The sequence below is a fragment of the Pristiophorus japonicus genome, chromosome 19 (genome assembly GCF_044704955.1).
Source record: "Pristiophorus japonicus isolate sPriJap1 chromosome 19, sPriJap1.hap1, whole genome shotgun sequence".
Classification (NCBI taxonomy): Eukaryota; Metazoa; Chordata; class Chondrichthyes; family Pristiophoridae; genus Pristiophorus; species Pristiophorus japonicus.
In genome coordinates, this window is record NC_091995.1 from 9318250 (window position 1) to 9340488 (window position 22239).

The 22239-nt window shown below is 44.4% G+C and overlaps 1 protein-coding gene across 1 annotated transcript; it reads right to left on the bottom strand.

Annotated features, from left to right (window-relative positions):
• Positions 1–226: 226 nt before the first annotated feature.
• Positions 227–20322, bottom strand: LOC139229699 (V-type proton ATPase subunit G 2-like). The gene is made up of 3 exons (XM_070861231.1): positions 20184–20322; positions 17508–17608; positions 227–3575 (listed from the first exon to the last, which is right to left on the bottom strand). The coding sequence occupies exons 1-3, from the start codon at positions 20263–20265 to the stop codon at positions 3402–3404; spliced, it is 357 nt and encodes a 118-aa protein (XP_070717332.1). The 5' UTR covers positions 20266–20322; the 3' UTR covers positions 227–3401.
• Positions 20323–22239: the final 1917 nt, after the last annotated feature.

A 22239-nucleotide genomic window follows, 5' to 3' on the forward strand; every position in this document is an offset into this window, starting at 1 on the left:
GTAATAGCAGAGCTATAGTTGGTGTAATTACAGGTATTAATATAAGAACATGAGAAACTCCCATTCTGCTCATTAAGCCTGCTCTATCAAGGGCCTCAGTCTAACTATTGTCCTATAACTACCAAGGACCTCAGTATAACTATTGTCCTAGTTATACTGGGCCTCAGTATAACAATAGTTATACTGAGGCCCAGCTTCGCGAACCTTATGACTGCTGGCCCTCAGCCTTGGCATGGGGTGGCGGGCGGGGAGGTTCTTGACAAATTACATCCTGGGGCAGAGCAGTGCAAGGTCGCTTTCCAAAACAGGATGCAATTATAAACAGTTTCCGTAACGCATTCCAAAGCAGCTGTACATTTACGAACCACCCAAATAATTGGCATCCACTTATGTTTATTCACAGTAATTGGCATACCAAGAGCCCCACAGATCAACACCTTGCACATTACCAAATACAATATTCTCCATATGCACACCAAAATGACTGCGACGGCATCCACACTACGTGGAAATCGATTTCACATTGGCATCGTTATGCGACGAAAGAACTGTTAAAAGAACATCTCGCGTGTAAAGCATTGCTGTAATATTGTAAGTTTCACAAAGTAACACTGTAACTGCAAAACCATTAATGTGCCATTACTTACAAGAAACGCAGTGATAGGGAGCTTATTATTTTCACTGGTCCAGCAAAACTAATCTAGTTCTTTAAAAAAAAAAGTTCTTCCGGCCACAAGGTGTTAAGCCACACTGCAAAATTCAAGAGCTATAACTGTAGCAGTTAATTGTGTGAGGGAAATAGTAATAGCTGCTATGATGTCAGTGTCAAAAATGAATGTTTATTGGTGGAAAGCAATAGAAGACTATACCATTAAAAACTAGGAACAGGAGCGGGCCATTTGGCTCTTCAAGCCTGCTCCGCCATTCAATGAGATCATGGCTGATCTTCTATCTCAACTCCACCTTCCTGCATTATCCCTATATCCCTTGGTTCCCAAAAATCTATCGATGTCTGTCTTGAATATGCTCAACGACTGAGCATCCACAGCCTCTGGATTCCAAAGATTCACAACCCTTTGAGTGAAGAAATTTCTCCTCGTCTCAGTCCTAAATGGTCGACCACTTATTCTGAGACTGTGACGCTGGTTCTAGACTCCCCAACCAGGGGAAACATCCTCCCTGCATCTACCTTGTCAAGTCCCTTAAGATTTTATACGTTTCAATGAGATCACCTTTCATTCTTCTCAACTGTAGGCAATATAGGCCTTGTCAACTCAATCTCTCCTCATAGGACAATCCATCATATAGGAAAAAAACATGACCCTTGCATGTTTAAGGATATAATGCACCCTTGGAATTTAAATGAAATTTAGTATGTTCTTATAGTTCATGGTATCATCAACTTTGTTACAACTTTGAATTCAATGCCAATCATTTGCTGTTCTCTGTGTTAGTAATGAAACTGCTGATTAAATATGTAATAATCAAGTTTTTAGTATCGATTTATCATACCATCTTCTTCCTTTAAAACATGTTGGGGCCGAAATTATCCTCAGCGGGAAATTGGGGAAGGCAATTTGAATAATCTGAAAATTTTCTGCCCAGAGGGAGTCAGGGGAAGTGCCGGAAAATTTGTCTCTTTAACTCTGACACCGCCTCCCAGTGCTTTGCAGCACTGTTTGAGACGATGTAGGGGAAGAATTGAGCATGGAGTGGGACGGTGTCCATCACCGCCGAATGAGTTGACGCGTCGCAATGTCCCTCCCCTTCACTTAAAGGCGAGGGATGCTGCGCGGCCTACGTCGAGCCCACTGGGTCACCAGGGAGGGTTTCAGCTGGGCCAGTGGCCCGGCCGAACCAGCGGCCACCATTGTCGATTCAGGAGTCAACCGACAATTAAAACAAAATGGCGGCCACAGCGCTGCGCCCTCCCCTTTAAGGGCAGCTGCACCGTCCAGCCACCGGCAGCTTCCTGACTCTTGAAGCTGTCAGTGGCACTGACTGGCGCCGTCCGTGCTCCTGCGGGGCAATTTCCCCTGCAGGGCAAAAAAGGGGTTGCCGGCAGTCGGTAAGGGGTCGGCGCGCGGCCGACAATGGGTCCACATGCCAGGCGGGGCGGAAATATGGGGCACGGCAGAAACCCGGGGGGGCAATTCCAGATGGGTTGGCCACGCCTCCTGCCCCCGGGCGGCAAAGCCTTACCGCCCCATTCCCGCCTCTTAGCGAAATTCCCCCCGCCCCGTTGTATACAAAAGCATTTTATTTTCTTCCATTTTATGAAAATGTAATATTTGTTCTTACATAAAGTACATGCCAATTATGTTGCTTTAATATTGATGTTGACTGTTTTCATTGTAGACATCCTGGGTAGCCAGCTCAAACTAAATATGATAGAGGCCCAAGCTGGTGGAAAAAAGAGTATCTTGTAAGTACATATTTTATGAAATATGAATGTCAGGAATGAATTCTAGACAAATGTGGGGATTCCTTGTTATTTGTGGCTTGAGGCAGAAATGAATTACTCTGATCACCTGCGCTTACATTGTTATTTATGGAGTTTAACGTGCACTAGTATCCATGGTTTAAATCCTGAAATACCTTTCATGTTAAGTAGTTATTAGAACCAGTTTATATGGCGGGTATACCATAGCTGACTGGAACGCCAGCATACTGCACCAGAGAATGGTACTAGATGGTTTGGCATCTGCAATACTTCACATGCTAAGTTACTAACTTCAGCTATGCCACCGGGGAGAAGGGAAAATCAGAAGGGAGGGTAACTTAGGGCCATCCATCAAGGAGGAAAGTTGCAATGAAAACCAGGAAAAAGGGAAGAGGGGAACTGGGACAGGGAAGAATGGATCCTGCAGGAAATGGGGGAATGAGAGAGAAGAGTTACGGCCTGAAATACAGGTGAGGGAATGGAGAGTGGCTCTCCGAGAAGAGGGTGATTAATAAACAATTTAAGAATAATGTAACAATGTTATTTAGCACTGGAGAATCCATATCTGCAATTTCTCTGCAAGAAATGAGGAAAAATTCCTGCAATTTAGCAACAATCTTTCATAATTCTCTAGAGTCCTTGGACATAAGGAACTGAATGAACTTCTAGTTTTGGAATGTTGGATCTAACAGCGATGACAAGTGCTTTTTATATCAATGCTCTCTACATGTAGCATATTTTACACAACTTCACGTATTCTGAACTGTTACCATGGAATAACTGGGAGGGACACAATAATTTATAACATACAATGGGTATAGGACTAACAGGTGAAGTACTGCTCTAGTCGATTACGACTTAGTCCAAAAGGAGTTTGATTTCTTTGACGAGCGGGTAGCCCATTGTCGGTGAGGCCCCAGTGATGGTGCAGGAGTGGACCATCCAATTTGATGCTTGCCTACATGTTCACGCGATAATTCTGGTGAATTTCAGGCTTGATATCGCACACGAGTGTCAGCAGTTGGCGAAGGACCTTCTCCTTGTTGCGGTGGTGATTGGCTTGCATCGCCTGGATCTTCTGACGTGTCTGTTGCTCGACCTCTGCTGCCAGATTACCCTGGGACCCCATAACCTTCAACAAAAAGAGAAAGAGCAAACAAATGATTAGGAGCAGACCAGGGGTGGTATTTGTAAGAGGAAGTGGAAGGCTAAATTATCCAAAGTTAATTTTTGCTGCTGTTTTTCTTGGTGCTTTTCAAGCGCTCAAACTTAAAACTTGCCTTGTAACAAAAAAGATTATTGTTGATTTCCTTGCCCCCCCTGCCCCTCCACCTCCTCGCTAGAAAATACTGACTTATTACCTTGTACGCTTCCCAGGGTACTGGTTGCCCTCAGATACCTTGTTCGAGCGGCCATTATTCATGTATGAATCTTGAGACGGAGTATGGCAAGCTATTTGACTACAGAGGCATCACAATCAAACTCGACTCTCTCAGGTCAATCAGCATATGTGGAAAGAAGAGACAAGTTAACATTTCGAGTGTAATCTTTTGCCAAAGTAAAGAGTTACACCTGGAATATTAACTTGTCTGTTCTCTCCACAGATGCACTGATTAAACTAAATAGTGTGGTGGAGGGTTCAGATGAGCGGAAATTTAAAAAGTCAAAGAAAAAGGAGAAGGCAATAGAGCAGGGTAGCAATGGGGGAAATGATAGCCAGGGTGTATCAGAAAGTGGGGTCAAAGCAGGGAAAAATAGTACAAAGACAAGCATACAGCATTCGTAACAAGATAGATGAGTTGACAGCACAAATAGATATAAATAGTTATGATCTGATAGCCATTACAGAGAAGTGGTTGCAAGGTGACCAAGGTTGGGAACTGAATATTCAGAAGTATTTTACAATTCAGAAGGATAGACAGAAAGGAAAAGGAGGTGTGGTAGCTCGGTTAATAAAGGATGAGATCAGTGCAGTAGTGAAAAATAATATTGCCTCAGAGGATTAAGATGCAGAATCAATCTGGGTGGAGATAAGAAATAATCATTGGTGGGCATAATCTATAGTCCCCTAACAGTAGCTACACTTTTGGACAGAGTATAAATCAAGAAATAATGGAGGCCTGTAAGAAAGTTACGGCAATAATCACAGGTGATTGTAATCTTTATCGTGATTGGTCAAATCAAATTGACCAAGGTAGCTTTGAGGAAGAGTTCATAGAATGTATCTGGGATGGTTTCGTAGAACAGTACATTGTGGATCCAACCAGGAAACAGGCTATCTTAAGTCTGGTCCTGTGTAATGAGACAGGACTAATAAATAATCTCATAGTAAAGGAACCTCTAGGAAAGAGTGATCATAGCATGGTTGAATTTCAAATTCAGTTGGAGGGTGAGAAAGTTGGGTCTCAAACCAGTGTCCTGATCTTAAATAAAGGAGATTACAAAGGTATGAAGGCAGAGTTGGCTAAAGGACTAGGAAAATAGATTAAAGTCTAAGATGGTTGATAAGCCATGGCAGACATTTACGGAGATAGAAACATAGAAAATAGGTGCAGGAGTAGGCCATTCGGACCTTCAAGCCTGCACCATCATTCAATATGATCATGGCTGATCATGCATTTCAGTACCCTATTCCCACTTTCTCTCCATACCTCTTGATCCCTTTAGCCATAAGGGCCACATCTAACTCCCTTTTGAATATATCTAACAAACTGGCCTCAACAACTTTCTGTGGTAGAGAATTCCATATGCTCACAACTTTCTGAGTGAAAGAGTTTCTCCTCATCTCGGTCCTAAATGGCTTACCCCTTATCCTTAGACTGTGACCCCTGGTTCTGGACTTCCCCAACATCTGGAACATTCTTCCTGCATCTAACCTGTCCAATCCCGTCAGAATTTTATGTTTCTATGAGATCCCCTCTCATTCTTCTAAATTCCATTGAATATAAGCCTAGTCGATCCAGTCTTTCTTCATATGTCAGTCCTGTCATCCTGGGCATCAGTCTGGTGAACCTTCACTGCACTCCCTCAATAGCAAGAATGTCCTTCCTCAGATTAGGAGACCAAATCTGTACACAATATTCAAGGTGTGGCCTCACCAAGGCCCTGTACAATTGTAGTAAGATCTCCCTGCTCCTATACTCAAATCCTCTCGCTATGAAGGCCAACATGCCATTTGCCTTCTTCGCCGCCTGCTGTACCTGCATGCCAACTTTCAATGACTGATGCACCATGACACCCAGGTCCCATTACATCTCCCCTTTTACTAATCTGTCACCATTCAGATAATAATCTGCCTCTCTGTTTTTACCACCAAAGTGGATAACCTCACATTTATCTACATTATACCACATCTGCCATGCATTTGCCCACGCACCCAACCTGTCCAACTCACCCTGCAGCCTCTTAGCATCCTCCTCGCAGCTCACACTGCCACCCAGCTTAGTGTCATCTGCAAACCTGGAGATATTACATTCAATTCCTTCGTCTAAATCATTAATGTATATTGTAAATAGCTGGGGTCCCAGCACTGAACCTTGTGGTACCCCACTAGTCACTGCCTGCCATTCTGAAAAGGACCCATTTATTCCTACTCTTTGCTTCTTGTCTGCCAACCAGTTCTCTATCCACGTCAATACATTACCCCCAATACCATGTGCTTTAATTTTGCACACTAATTTCTTATGTGGGACCTTGTCAAAAGCCACTGGCTCCCCCTTGTCCACTCTACTAGTTACATCCTCAAGAAATTCTAGAAGATTTGTCAAGCATGATTTCCCTTTCATAAATCCATGCTGACTTGGATCGATCCTGTCACTGCTTTCCAAATGCACTGCTATTACATCTTTAATAATTGATTCCAACATTTTCCCCACCACCGATGTCAGGGTGACCGGTCTATAATTTCCTGTTTTCTCTCACCCTCCTTTTTTAAAAAGTGGGGTTACATTAGCTACCCTCCAGTCCATAGGAACTGATCCAGAGATATTTCATAACTCTCAACAAAAATATATTCCAGTGAGAAGGAAAGACTTTAAGAGAAGGATGAACCATCCGTGGCTAACTAAGGAAGTAAAGGATGGTATCAAATTGAAAACAATGGCATACAATATTGCCAAGATTAGCGGGAGGCCAGAGGATTGGGAATTTTTTTTTAAAAACCAGCGAAGGACAACTAAAAAAATAAGAGAGAGAAGATGGATTATAATAGTAAACTAGCAAGAAATATAAAAACAGATAGAAAGAGCTTCTACAGGTATATAAAAAAAAATAGTAGCTAAAGTTAACATTGGTCTCTTAGAGGAAGAGACTGGGGAATTAATAATGGGGAACAGGAAAATGGCAGAGACTTTGAACAAATATTTTGTAACGATCTTCACAGTAGAAGTAACTAAAAACATCCCAATATTAGATAATCAAAGGGCTATAGGAAAGGAGGAACTTAAAACAATTACTATCACTGAAGAAAAAGTACTCAGTAAAATAATGGGACTAAAGGTAGACAAGTCCCCTGGACCTGAGGGCCTGCATCCTAGGGTCTTAACAGAAGTGGCTACAGAGATAGTGGGTACATTAGTTGCAATCTACCAAAATTCGCTGGATTCTGGAAAGGTCCCAGCGGATTGGAAAACCGCAAATGTAATGCCCATATTTAAAAAATGAGAGAGACAGAAAGGAGGTAACTATAGAGCAGTTAGCCTAACATCTGTCGTTGGGAAAATACTGGAGGCCATTATTAAGGAAGCAGTAGCAGGACATTTGGAAAAGCATAATACAGTCAAGCAGAGTCAGCATGGTTTTATGAAAGGCAAATCATGTTTGGCAAATTTGCCAATGAAAGGAACGGCAATAATCATGGGCGATTTTAACTTTCATATTGATTGGACAAAGCAAATTGGCATGGGCAGCCTTAAGGACATTTAAGGAGATCATTATTGTGTTCCTAACACAGATGAGACTGCACACAGGGAGGTTAAAGTAACAGTGACCTCAGTGTTTATTAAGACACTCCAGAGTGAGGAACAGGCCTTAGGGGCCGGCTTTTATACAGTGCTCCCAAGGGATGCTGTGATCCCTTGGGACTTCAGGGGATGTGCTCCCTGGTGGTGGAACATGGGAGTGCATGCTTTACAGATACACAACATCACTCCCCCCCCAAAGTCAAAGTGAAAACTATTTACAAGGTGAGGCGGTCGGGAGCCTTTCTTTTCCTGGTGGACCGCCTCGGTACAAATGTCTGCTCTGGTGTGTTGGCTGTGCCCTTGCTGCGCTGGCGTGTTGTTGGCCCTGCAGGGCTGCTGGGTGAGCCTGGTCTTGCTGGGCTGTTGGGCGTGATAGGTTTGATTTCGTGGTCCGGTGTGGTGTCGTTGATCCTTTGGGTGTGTGTTGTGGGCTCAGAAAAGGTGGTGTCTGCTGTGGGCTGTTCAGGGCCACAGTGTAAACCGCAGTCCATTGTCGAGTTTGACGACAAACACCCTACTCCCTTCTTTAGCTATCACCGTGCCCGCGATCCACTTGGGACCATGCCCATAGTTTAGCACATACACAGGGTCATTCAGATCAATTTCCCGTGACACAGTGGCGCGACCATCGTTTACATTTTGTTGCTGCCGCCTGCTCTCTACCTGATCATGCAGGTCGGGGTGAACCAGCGAGAGTCTGGTTTTAAGTGTCCTTTTCATTCGTAGCTCAGCCGGGGGCACCCCTGTGAGCGAGTGCGGTAGCTGAGCAGTACTCGGGACAGGCGGGTTTGGAGTAAGCCTTCTGTGACTCTGTTTGATGGTTTGTACTGCCCGCTTTGCCTGCCCATTGGAGGCTGGTTTAAACGGGGCCGAGGCGACATGTTTGATCCCATTGCGGGTCATGAATTCTTTAAATTCGGCACTGGTGAAACATGGCCCGTTGTCACTGACCAGTATGTTAGGCAGGCCGTGGGTGGCAAGCATGGCCCTCAGGCTTTCAATGGTGGCGGTGGCGGTGCTTCCCACATTATTTCACATTCAATCCATTTTGAAAAAGCATCCACCACCACCAGGAACATTTTACCAAGAAACGGGCCCGCATAGCCGACATAGATCCTCGACCATGGTCTGGAGGGCCAGGACCACAAACTTAGTGGTGCCTCTCTGGGCGCGTTGCTCAACTGAGCACACACACTGCATTGCCCTACACAGGACTCTAAGTCAGAGTCGATACCGGGCCACCACACGTGGGATCTGGCTATCGCTTTCATCATTACTATACCCGGGTGTGTGCTGTGGAGATCCAAGATTAACATCTCCCTGCCCTTTTTTGGTAGCACTACGCAGTTACCCCATAACAGGCAGTCTTGCCTGAATGGACAGCTCATCCTTTTGCCGCTAGAACGGCTTGATTAGCTCTTGCATTTCAATGGGGATGCTGGCCCAGCTCCCATGCAGTACACAGTTTTTTACTAGGGACAGCAGAGGATCTTGGCTGGTCCAAGTCCTAATCTGGTGGTCCGTGACAGGTGATTTATCATTTTCAAACGCTTCCATGACCATCAATAAGTCTGCGGGCTGCGCCACCATCAACAAGTTTGCAGGCTGCGTCATTTCCACTCCAGTGGTGGGCAATGGTAGCCGACTGAGAGCATCCGCACAATTCTCGGTGCCTGGCCTGTGGCGGATGGTATAGTTATACGCTGATAGCGCGAGTGCCCACCTTTGTATGCAGGCTGAGGCATTAGTATTTATCCTCTTGTTTTCAGCGAACACGGATATGAGGGTCTTGTGATCGGTTTCCAGCTCAAATTTGAGGCCCAACAGGTACTGATGCATTTTCTTTACCCCGAATGCACACGCTAATGCCTCTTTCTCAATCATGCTGTTGGTTCTCTCGGCCTTAGACCAACTCCTGGAAGCATAGGCGACAGGTTGCAACTTCCCCGCAACGTTAGCTTGTTGTAATACACACCCAACTCCGTACGACGATGCATCACATGCTAGCACAAGTCTTTTACACGGGTTATACAATACAAGCAGCTTGTTGGAACATAAAATGTTTCTGGCTTTCTCAAAAGCAATTACTTGGTTTTTTTCCCCATATCCAGTTCTCACCTTTACGCAATAACACATGTAGGGGCTCTAAGAGGGTGCTTAACCCCGGTAGGAAGTTACCAAAATAGTTGAGGAGTCCCAGGAACGACCGCAGCTCCGTGACATTCTGTGGCCTGGACGTGTTCCTGATAGCCTCTGTCTTGGCGTCTGTGGGCTGAATGCCATCCGCCGTGATCTTTCTCCCCAAAAACTCCACTTCTGTTGCCATGAAAATGCATTTCGACCTCTGCAGCCGCAGCCCTATGTGATCCAGTCACTGGAGGACCTCCTCCAGGTTTTGTAGGTGCTCGACGGTGTCCCGACCCGTGACCAATATGTCATCCTGAAAAACCACCGTGCATGGTACCGACTTGAGTAGGCTCTCCATGTTTCTCTGGAAGATCGCTGCAGCCAACCAAATTCCAAACGGGCATCTGTTGTAGATGAACAGTCCCTTGTGCGTATTGATGCAGGTGAGGCCTTTCGAAGACTCCTCCAGCTCCAGCGTCATGCAGGCCAAAGTCAGGTCGAACTTGGTGAACGTTTTGCCTCCTGCCAGCGTCGCAAACAGGTTGTCTGCCTTAGGTAGCGGGTATTGGTCCTGTAGCGAGAAACGATTAATAGTTACTTTATAAACGCCACAAATCCTGACCGTGCCATCACTTTTGAGTACTGGAACAATCGGGCTGGCCCACTCGCTGAATTCCACTGGGGAGATGATGCCCTTGCGTTGCAGCCTGTCCAGCTCGATTTCCACTCTCTCCCTCATCATGTGAGATACCGCTCGCGCCTTGTGGTGAATGGGTCATGCCTCTGGGACCAAGTGGATCCGCACCTTCGCCCCGGAAAAGTTTCCAATGCCTGGCTCAAAAAGGGAAGGAAATTTGTTAAGAACCTGGGTACATGAGGCCTCATCGACATGTGATGGCGCTTGGATGTCATCCCAGTTCCAGCGGATTTTGCCCAGCCAGCTCCTTCCAAGCAGTGTGGGGCCATCGCCCGGGACAATCCAGAGTGGCAGTTCGTGCACCGTGCCCTCGTAGGTGACCTTGACCATGGCGCTGCCCAGAATAGTGATAAGCTCTTTGGTGTACGTTCTCAGTTTCGTGTGGATGGGGCTCAGGGCTGGTCTGAGTGCCTTGTTGCACCACAGTCTCTCAAACATCTTTTTACTCATGATGGATTGGCTAGTGCCAGTGTCCAGTTCCATGGTTACGGGTAAGCCATTCAATTTTACGTTTAACATTATAGGTGGACATTTCGTCAAATGTGTGCACCCTGTGTACTTCAGCATCTGCCTCCTCTCTCTGAGGCTCGAAATTGCTTTGATCCACCATGGACCGATCTTCCTCTGCCACGTGGTGGTTAGCAGGTTTTGCAAAGCTTGACCTTGTCTGCAAGCTCATTGGAGGTGTCCCATTGTTCCATGACACTTACAAACATACCCTTTGAGACGGCATGAAAAGGCTGAATGGAAGCCTCCACAACGCCAACAAGGTGTGAATTGCCTTGCATTCATCCTTTGTTACGGACTCCGAGTCATCTGGGTCACCTGAGGCCTGCTGGCAGCTGCAGACTCGTGGTTTCTGCCCTGTACATTTCTGCTCGCAAACACAGTTCCAGTTAATTTATAAACATTGCTAGCACTTGTGTGCTGAGAGATTTGTTTGGTGTTATCACTGGTGGACATAAATGCCTGTGCTATCGCAATGGTCTTACTGAGGGTCGATGTCTCTACAGTCAAAAGTTTTCGTAGTATGGTCTCGTGGCCAATACCCAGTACAAAAAGGTCTCTGAGCATTTGCTCCAGGTAGCCATCAAACTCATATTGTCCTGCAAGTTGCCTTAGCTCGGCGACGTAGCTCACCACTTCCTGACCTTCAGATCGCTGGCACATGTAGAACCGATACCTCGCCATCAGCACGCTCTCCCTCAGGTTAAGATGCTCCCGAACCAGTGTATACAGCTCCTCATATGACTTATCTGTGGGTTTCACCGGAGCCAGAAGCTGTAGGTTGGTGCCCCGCAGACCATGAGGAGGACCGCTCTCTTTTTTGCAGCGCTTCCTTCTCCGTCCAGCTCATTGGCTACAAAGTACTGGTCTAGCCATTCGACATAGGCTTTCCAGTCCTCACCCTCCGAGAACTTCTCCAGGATGCCCACAGCATCTTTGTGTTGGATTCGTATTCTCGTCACCAGTTATTGTGTTCCGAACACAGATGAGACTGCACACAGGGAGGTTAAAGTAACAGTGACCTCAGTCTTTATTAAGACACTCCAGAGTGAGGAACAGGCCTTAGGTGCCGGCTTATATACAGTGCTCCCAAGGGATGCTGGGATCCCTTGGGACTTCAGGGGATGCGCTCCCTGGTGGCGGAACATGGGAGTGCATGCTTTACAGATACACAACAATTATCATCATCATCATAAGCAGTCCCTCGAAACGAGGATGACTTGCTTCCTTCCTTCCAGGTCCCGAACTACATCCTGAAGGGTGGAAGATGCCTGTGCGTGAATTTTCTTAACGTGTGGAGACCGTTGCACACCAGCCACCCCACGGGCTTGACAGAGCTAGGTCTTGGTCCAGTGGCAAGGATTACCCAAGACGACTGGAGATCTGCTCTGCTGCACGGATCTAGCGCGCACACGTATCACTGTGTGAGCTGGACCGTGCTGCCCCTTGCCCGAACTCACGCCTCTCTGGGCCCCGATTACATCCCTCTACAGTCTCTCGACGCTCCTTCACCCAGTCTCTCGCCGCTCCTGCTGTACCTGCCCACGGTCCAATCAACGACCTGGACCTTGATGACATCACTCTTCGCTGCTGTTGCAGCTCGTGCTGCCCCCTGAAGTAGTATGTCTCCACGCTGCTCCTTTTATGGCCCCGACCTGCCGCTGGTGTTCTCCCGCAGGTCGGGTCCTCCATGCTGCTCCTGGGCCTCCGCATGCCGCTTTAAGGAGATATTCCATAAATAGCAACATAAATATATCCCAATGAGAAGGAAAGACTGTAATAGAAGGGATAACCATCCATGGCTAATGAAGAAAATAAGTGAGGGTATCAAATTGAAAACAAGAGCATACAATGTGGCCAAAACCTAGTGGGAGGCCAGAGAATTAGGAAACTTTTAAAAGCCAGCAAAGAACAACTAAAAAAATGATAGAGAGGGAAGAGAATAAACTAGCACAAAATATAAAAACAGATAGTAAGAGTTTCTACAGGTACATAAAAAGGAAAAGAGTGGCTAAAGTAAATGTTGGTCCCTAGAGGATGAGACTGGGGAATTAATAATGGAGAACAGGGAAATGGCAGAGATGTTGAACAAATATTTTGTATCGGTCTTCACAGTAGAAGGTGCTAAAAACATCCCAATAGAGGACAATCAAGGGGCTATAGGGAGGGAGGAACTTAATACAATCGCTATCACTAATGAAGTAGTTCTCGGTAAAATAATGGGACTAAAGGAGGAAGGCTTATATCCTGGGGTCTTAAAAGAGGTGGCTGCAGAGATCGTGAATGCATTGGTTGTAATCTACCAAAATTCCCTGGATTCTGGGGCAGTCCCAGCAGATTGGAAAACCACAAATGTAACGCCCCTATTTAAAAAAGGGGGCAGACAAAAATCAGGAAACTATAGACCAGTTAGCCTAACATCTGATGTTGGAAAAATACTTAAAGAAGCAGTAGCGGGACATTTGGAAAAGCATAATTCAATCAAGCAGAGCCAGCTTGGTTTTATGAAAGGGAAATCATATTTGACAAATTTGCTGGAGTTCTTTGAGGATGTAACGAGCAGAGTGGATAAGGGGGAACCAGTGGATCTAGTTTATTTGGACATCCCGAAGGCATTCGATAAGGTGCCACATAAAAGGTTACTGCACAAGATAAAAGTTTACGGGGTTGGTGGTAATAAATTAGCATGGATAGAGGATTGGTAAACTAACAGAAAACAGAGAGTCGGGATAAATGGTTCATTTACCAGTTGGCAAACAGTGACTAGTGGGGTGCCGCAGGGATCGGTGCTGGATCCTCAACTATTTACAATCTATGTTAATGACTTGGATGAAGGGACCGAGTATAATGTAGACAAGTTTGCTGATGATACAAAGATGGGTGGGAAAGCAAACTGTCAGGAGGACACAAAAAATCTGCAGAGATATAAGATATAGACAGGCTAAGTGAGTGGGCAAAGATCTGGCAGATGGGAGTATAATGTGGGAAAATGTGAGGTTATCCACTTTGGCAGTAAAAATAGAAAAACAAATTACAATTTAATGGAGAAAAATTGCAAAGTGCTGCAGTACAGAGGGACCTGGGGGTCCTTGTGCATGAAACACAAAAAGTGAGTATGCAGGTACAGCAAGTGATCAGGAAGGTAAATGGAATGTTGGCCTTTATTGCAAGGGGGATAGAGTATAAAAGCAGGGAAGTCCTGCTACAACTGTACAGGGTATTGGTAAGGCCACACCTAGAGTACTGTGTTCAGTTTTTGGTCTCCGTATTTAAGGAAGGATATATTTGCATTGAAGGCTGTTCAAAGAAGGTTCACTAGGTTGATTCCGGAGATGAGGGGGTTGACTTATGAAGATAGGTTGAGCAGGTTGTGCCTTTACACATTGGAGTTCAGAAGAGTGAGAGGTGATCTTATTAAAACATATAAGATAATGAAGGGACTCGGCAAGGTGGATGCAGAGAGGATATTTCCACTCATAGGGGAAACTAAAACTAGGGGACATTGTCTCAGAATAAGGGGCTACCCATTTATAACTGAGATGAGGAGGAATTTTTTCTCTCAGAGGGTTGTAAATCAATGGAATTCTCTGCCCAGAGAGCTGTGGAGGCTGGGTCTTTGAATATATTTAAGGCAGAGATAGACAGATTTTTGAGCGATAAGGGAGTGAAGGGTTATGGAGAATGGGCAGGAAAGTGGAACTGATTCCATGATCCAATCATATTGAATTGAGGAGCAGGCTCGATGGGCCGAATGTCCTAACCCTGCTCCTATTTCTTATGTTCTTATGGAGTTCTTTGAGGATGTACCGAGCAGGGTGGATAAGGGGGAACCAGTGGATGTGGTATATTTGGATTTCCAGAAGGCATTCACTAAGGTGCCAGCTAAAAGGTTACTGAACAAGATAAGAGCTCACGGGGTTGGGGGTAATATATTAGCATGGATAGAGGATTGGCTAACTAACAGAAAACAGAGAGTCGGGTAAGTGCGTCATTTTCCGGTTGGCAAACGGTAACTAGTGGGGTGCCACAGAGATCGGTGCTGGGTCCCCAACGATTTTCTATCTATATTAATGACTTGGCTGAAGGGACCGAGTGTAATGTAGCCAAGTTTGCTGATGAGGAGGACACAAAGAATCTGCAAAGGGATATAGACAGGCTAAATGAGTGGGCAAACATTTTGCAGATGGAGTATAATGTGGGAAAGTGTGAGGTTATCCACTTTGGAAGGAAAAATAAAAATGCAAATTATTTTTAAATGGAGATTACAAAATACTGCAGTACAAGGGACCTGGCCGTCCTTGTGCCTGAAACACAAAAATAGTAATCAGGAAGGCAAATGGAATGTTGCAAGGGGTATAAAGTATAAAAGCAAGGAAGTCCTGCTACAACTGTACAGGGTATTGGTGCGACCACATCTGGTGTACTGCGTACAGTTTTGGTCTCCTCATTTAAGGAGGGATATAATTGCATTGGAGGCAGTTCGGAGAAGGTTCATCAGGTTGATTCCTGAGATGAAGAGGTTGACATATGAAGAGAGATTGAGCAGGTTGGGCTTATATTCATTTAAGTTTAGAAGAATGAGAGGCGATCTTATTGAAAGATATAAGATACTGGTTGGCTTGACAATGTAGATGCAGAGAAGATGTTTCCCCTTGTGGGGGAATCTAGAACTAGGCATAGTTTCAGAATAAGGAGTCGTCCATTTAGAACTGAGATGAGAAGAAATTTCTTCTCTCAGAGGGTTGTGAATCTGTGGAATTCTCTGCCCCAGAGAGCTGTGGAGGCTGGGTCATTGAATATATTTAAGGTGGAGATAGACAGATTTTTGAGCGATAAGGGAGTCAAGGGTTATGGGGAGTGGGCAGGGAAGTGGAGTTGAGGCCAAGATCAGATCAGCCATGATCTTATTATATGGCGGAGCAGGCTCGAGGGGCCAAATGGTTTATTCCTGCTCCTATTTCTTATGTTCTTATGTTTTTATGCAGACTGAACTGCTGTTTATTTACAGTATTTGTGGGTTTTCTTTTGCTCTTATCAAACCTTTTGTCACCTGACATTCATGAGTGCACTCCCAGCAGCAGTCACTGGACTATGATCATGGAAAAGGAAAGACAAGATAGTATCTTCCCCCTTAGCCCAGGGACACTTAAGTCAATTGCAGTGTCTTTACTGCGGTGCTAGGTGAGATCAGCTAACTCAGCACAAACTGGGGATAAAGCTGCTGTTACTCAATGAACTCATTGAGCTCCTGGGCTGCTTGAAACATTTCTCTTATTGCAATCATTAAAAGTGAGTGGCCAAATGCAGCACAGTCATGCTTTAATATGCTATGTGGTAGCAGAAAGTCTGTCTTTATTTTTTTATGAATTCTCGGGATGTGGGCATCACTAGCAAGGTCGCATTTATTGCCCTTTCCTAGTTGCCCTGAGAAAGTGGTGGTGGGCCACGTTCTTATACCTCTGGGTGTGGCGGTTTGATACAGCTGAGTGGCTTGCAACGCCACTTTATAGGGCAGTTAGAGGTCAACCACGTCGATGTGGGACTGGAGTCACATATGGACCAGGCGGAGTAAGGGCGGAAGGTTTCCTTCCCTGAAGGACATTCGTGAACCAGATGGGTGTTTACGGCAATCCGAAAGCTTCACGTTCATTTTTACCGACACCAGCTTTTTAGTTCCAGATTTTCTTAAAATTGAATTCAAATTCTCAAACTGCCATGGTGGGATTTGAACACACCCACCAATTATAAGTCGAGACTTCTTTTGTATTCATTATTCTCCACATGCAGGCACATCCCCATCTAACAGCAGTGAAAATTCACGGTAATCATCCCAGGCCATTCTTGCGCATCTCTAACAGAGTACATGGTTGGCCTAAGGGATGAAATTACATGCAGACACATAAACACGTAGAATACAGAATGTGTTTTTCTTTTATTGGACGCTATAACACTCACAGTTGTATAGAATTAAACATATTTAATAAGCTGATGGCACAAATGTCTGGAAGAGAGCAAAAAAGGTGTGGTTTTATGAAAAAAAGAAAGACTTGCATTTATATAGCGCCTTTCACAATCATTGGATGTCTCAAAGCGTTTTACAGCCAATGAAGTACTTTTTGAAGTGTAGTCACTGTAGTAATGTAGGAAATGCGGCAATCAATTTATGCACAGCAAGCTCCCACAAACAGCAATGTGATAATAACTAGGTAACCTGCTTTAGTGATGTTGATTGAGGGATCAAATTTGGCCAGAGATGACACCCCTGCTCTTCAAAATAGTGCCAAGTGATCTTTTATTTCCATCTGAGAGAGAAGACAGGACCTCAGTTTAATGTCTCATTTGAAAGACCTCCTACAGTGCAGTGCTCCCTCAGTACTGTACTAAGTGTCAGTGTAGATTTTTGTGGAGTGGGACTTGAACCCACAACCTTCTGACTCAGAGGAGAGAGTACTACCACTGAGCCACAGCTGACACTACGATGGGTGAGGGGAATATAACCATTGACTTCAGTAGAACTGAATCTCAAGCAGGACATATAATAGGTGGCCGATGCGATAACGTCAGTTTACCACCCGAGACAAACTTCTACCCTGTTCTTTGTGAGCATTTCAGCGTCAGAGTTGTAAAGTGCAGCAGGTGCTGTTGATGTTAGAAATGTTATAGCTTGAAAGCTTCCTTTCAAAATCTGACAAATACGTGGCGTGGAGGCGAAACCTTTTAAACCAGTGGCAAGGTGGAGACACCACGAGAAACATTGCCAAGCGTTTCTTACCGCCTCTTGCTTATGTCGGAAGTCCTTCTCCCTCTCCAGACGGTACTGTTCAATCTCACCCTGTGCTTCCTCCTTCGCTTGCCTCAGCCTCCGAGCCTTCCCTAAAAGAAGAACAAGAGCTGCTCACTGGCTTGAACCTCACTAACCTTTCATTTGCATGACTCTGAAGTGCAGTAACCTCTGATTTACATTTGGAGTGTGCAATCTGTCATTTAACCAATATTCAATGGCAGTAACCCCTCATTTACAATGGGCTGAGAATAGTAACCTCACATTTACTTTATTCTCCAGACAGTAACTTCTGAAATTATCTAATTCCTGGAAATAGTAACTTCTCATTTATCTGATTCTAGACTACAGTGTCTAGAATGCAGTTAACCTTATAACTTGCCTGATTCTAATTCCATTTCTCCATTCTTTCTCTGTACCCTCCCATCTTAAATATTATGATTTAATCAGCTGCAATAGCCATTTGTGATTACATAATGTATTCATTATTCTAATAAGTTGTTGCGTGTAAAAGCTCCTCCTTTATAGAAACATAGAAAATAGGTGCAGGAGTAGGCCATTCGGCCCTTCGAGCCTGCACCACCATTCAATAAGATCATGGATGATCATTCGTTCAGTACTCCTTTCCTGCTTTCTCTCCATACTCCTTGATCCCTTTAGCTGTAAGGGCCATATCTAACTCCCTCTTGAATATATCCAATGAACTGGCATCAACAACTCTCTGAGGCAGGGAATTCCACAGGTTAACAACTCTCTGAGTGAAGAAGTTTCTCCTCATCTCAGTCGTAAATGGCCTGCCCCTTATCCTAAGACTGTGTCCCCTGGTTCTGGACTTCCTCAACATCGGGAACATTGTTCCCGCATCTAACCTTCCAGTCCATTCAGAATTTTATATATTTCTATGAGATCCCCTCTCATCCTTCTAAACTCCAATGTGTAAAGGCCCAGTTGATCCAGTCTCTCCTCATATGTCAGTTCAGCCATCCCGGAAATCAGTCTGGTGAACCTTCGCTGCACTCCCGCAATAGCAAGAACGTCCTTCCTCAGATTAGGAGACCAAAACTGAACACAATATTCCAGGTGAAATTGCCTCTAGTACAAATGCTAAGTTGTTATATCTGCTTTTTCTGATGCATTGACCAGTGGAAACTGTCCACCCTCAAAAATTAGATCAGCTCTTTCAGTTCTCCCCTTCAGCTGTGCTCCAGTGAATACAGTCCCAGTTTTTCCAAGTCTCTCCACGTAGGTTTGTCAGGGCTGGTTTTTTACAAGGCTCTGGCAGCTGTACAGAGCCTCACTGGTGGTAAGAATATCAGATGTCAACCACACACACCCATTTTGGGGGTGAGGGAACAAAAGAAGCAATGCTACAGCAGTGTTGACAAATAAGTCAGGCACTAGTCACGTGTGGTCAATGGAGAATCCAGATGTGGTGTAATTGGAAATCCAGATGTTGTGAATTAGGAATTCAGATGTGGTGAAATTAGAAATTCAAGTGTGAATTTGAAATCCAGATGTTAAATGGAAATCCAGATCTGGTGAATTGGAAATCCAGGTGTGGTGAATTGGGAATCCAGATGTGATGAATTAGTAATCCAAATGCGAATTGGGAAACTAGATGTGACGGAACTGGAAATCCAGATGTGGTGAATTGGGAATCCAGATGTGGTGAATTGGAAATCCAAATGTGATGAATTGGGAATCCAGATATGCAGATTAGCATTTCTGATTAGTTAATATAAAAAATGAGTAATAGACACCTTGTAATAGCGTAAAAAAAAGACTTGCATTGATACAGCGCCTTTCATTGCCTCAGAACATTCCAAAGTGCTTTACAGCCAATAAAGTACTTTTAAAAAATGTAGTCACTGCTGTAATGTGGGAATGTTGTAAAAACAGGCCAAAGGTTTGTTCCTTCACAAATGCAGGAAGGGTGACAAGGGCAAGGAAGATTTTTTACTCAGTATGGAGACAGAGTGATGCCCTTGGTCGCTGTCTGCCAGCTGGTTACAGAAGGCTACAGGCAGAGAGAGACCTAAAAGCAGGTTGCCTGCCACTTTGTTCTCCGGCCAGTATATATGAAGGGTTGAGGGAATCCAAGAGCAATGGGGAGGAAATAATTTAAATTAAAAATATATAAATAAGTAGATCATTTAAAAAAAACAAGGCAGACTCAATGTCATCCCTCACGTTATCTGGACATTATGTCAGTTAACATTTCTGGCAGATCTCCAGAAGAGCACAAATCTTTTAATCCTTGTTTTTCCTCGATGGAAGGTTGACGCTGAATGACGTTATTAAGGGAACAGATCGCACTATTTTCTAACGTTAATTTTCATTCATCAAAAATACTTAATAAAGCCTGGCTTATATCCTGATGTTTGGATCATAGGAAGTTATACTTGAAAAATATTAGCTAGTCAGCCTCAATACATTCATATTATTTTCAATTCAGTTTTACTTTTAATCTTGATCAAATTATTAATCTGCCCTGTGCCAAATGTAAAAAAACTCCCAAAATATTTGTATTAGATGGGAGATTGGAGCAAAGCATAAGCCTTAAAGCATAAGCCAAAAAGGAATCCATTAGGAAAACACAGCACAGGTGCCATTTTAAAATCCCCATATGTCTCAAAGAAGTAGACAGAATAATCGGAAAGATCTTACGTTTCCTGGCCTCAGCAACCTTCTCTGCAGCTCGTTTTTCAGCATGGAGAAGCTGCTGTATTCCCTGTGACTGGCTGGCCATTTTATTTTCTCTCTGTGTCTCTGCCTCTCCTCCGAGACCAGGTACCAGATGATGCTGAAAGAGAAGACGGATTCCTCCGGGTCCTAGTGCTTGTCGGATTCAAATTCAGAATGGCTGCCACAGATTACAAAGGCAGTTCATGTTTTTTCCCCCCAATTAAACATTTGTTGGATACTCAAGGTTGTCGTACTGTAGTACGCAAATAAATATCAACAATATTGAAGTTACCAATATAAGAGAGCTATCAATGTAATCTTGTATTCCTTTGAATATAGAAGATTACGTCATGAACTAAATGAGGTGTTTAAGATGATTAAAGGATTTGATCGGGTAGCTAGTGAGAAACTATTTCTTCTGGTGGGGGGTAGTCCAGAACAAGAGGATATAACCTTAAAATTAGAGCTAGGCCGATAATGGGTAATGTCAAGAAGCACTTCTTTGCACAAAGGGTAGTAGAAATCTGGAACTCTCCCAAAAAGCTGTTGATGCTAGGGGTCAAATGAAAATTTCACAACTGATCAGCCATGATCTAATTGAATGACAGAACACGCTCGAGGACTAAATGGCTGACTGCTGTTCCTATGTACTTTTGAAATACATTGTTGGCTTGTGCAGTGTGTGTTGACTCACAGCACGCCTTCAAAAGGGAGCTTGGCTAGGGCAGAGATCGCATCTTACAACAACAACTTTATTTATATAGCACCTTTAACGTAGTAAAACATCCCATGGCGCTTCACAGCAGTGTTATAAGACAAAACAGAAATCTGACACCGAGCCACATAAGAAATTACGGCAGATCACCAAAAACTTGGTTAAAGAGGTAAGTTTTAAGGTGCATCTTAAAGGAGGAAAGAGAGGTAGAGAGTTTATGGAGGTAATTTCAGAGCTTAGGATCCAGGCAGCTGAAGGCACAGCCACCGGTTGAGCAGTTCTAATTAGGGATGCTCAAGAGGGTAGAATTTGAGGAGCGAGGATATCTTGGAGGGGGGGTTGTGAGGCTGAAGGCGATTACAGAAATAGGGAGGGGTGAGGCCATGGAGGGATTTGTAAACAAGGCTGAGAATTTTGAAATTGAGGTGTTAACTGGGAGCCAATGGATGTCAGCAAGCACAGGGGTAATGGGTGAGTGGGACTTGATGCGAGTTAGGATACAGGCTGCCAAGTTTTAGATGACCTCAAGTTTACATAGTGTAGAATATGGGAGGCCAGCCAGGAGTGCCTTCGAATTGTCAAGTCTAGAGTTAACAAAGGCATGGATGAGCGCTTCAGCAGCAGATGAGCTGAGGCAGGGGCAGAGGGGGGCGAAGTTACGTAGGTGGAAATAGGCGGTTTTAGTTATGCTGTGGCTATGTGGCAAGAAGCTCATTTCAGGGTCAAATATGACACCTAGGTTGCGAACAGTCTGGTTCAGCCTTAGATAGATGCTAGGGAGAGGGAAAGGTAAGTGATTCAACAGTTAACATAGGTATGGTCAATATAATCGCCTGGACTGGTTTCTATTGCCTGATGGGTGAAAAGGAATGTTTCCAGATTTTGTTTTCCCATTTCGGCCCTTGGTTTCTTTTCCTGTTTTTTCCTTACCTCTCGCAGCACTGCTTCAATCCACGATTTCCTAAAATTTCATATATACCACAGCAATCCCTTTATCACCCTCATAATCTTCAAAAATGTAAGTTAAATTAGTCAGACACAACCGGCCCTTTCCAAATCTATGCTGACTGTTCCTAGTTAGCTTATGCCTTTCTAAGTGTTTTTTAATTTCATCCCTTAGTCAGCCAGTGGCACCCTCACCTTGGAGTCAGATGGCTGTGGGTTCAAATCGCACTCGAGACTCGAGCGCAAAAATCTCAGATGACACTCCAGTGCAGTGCTGAAGGAGTATGTCGGTGGTGCCATCTTTGTGATGAAACATGTAAACTGAGACGCTGTCTATTCGCTCAGGTGGACGTAAAAGATCCCATGGCACGATTTCGA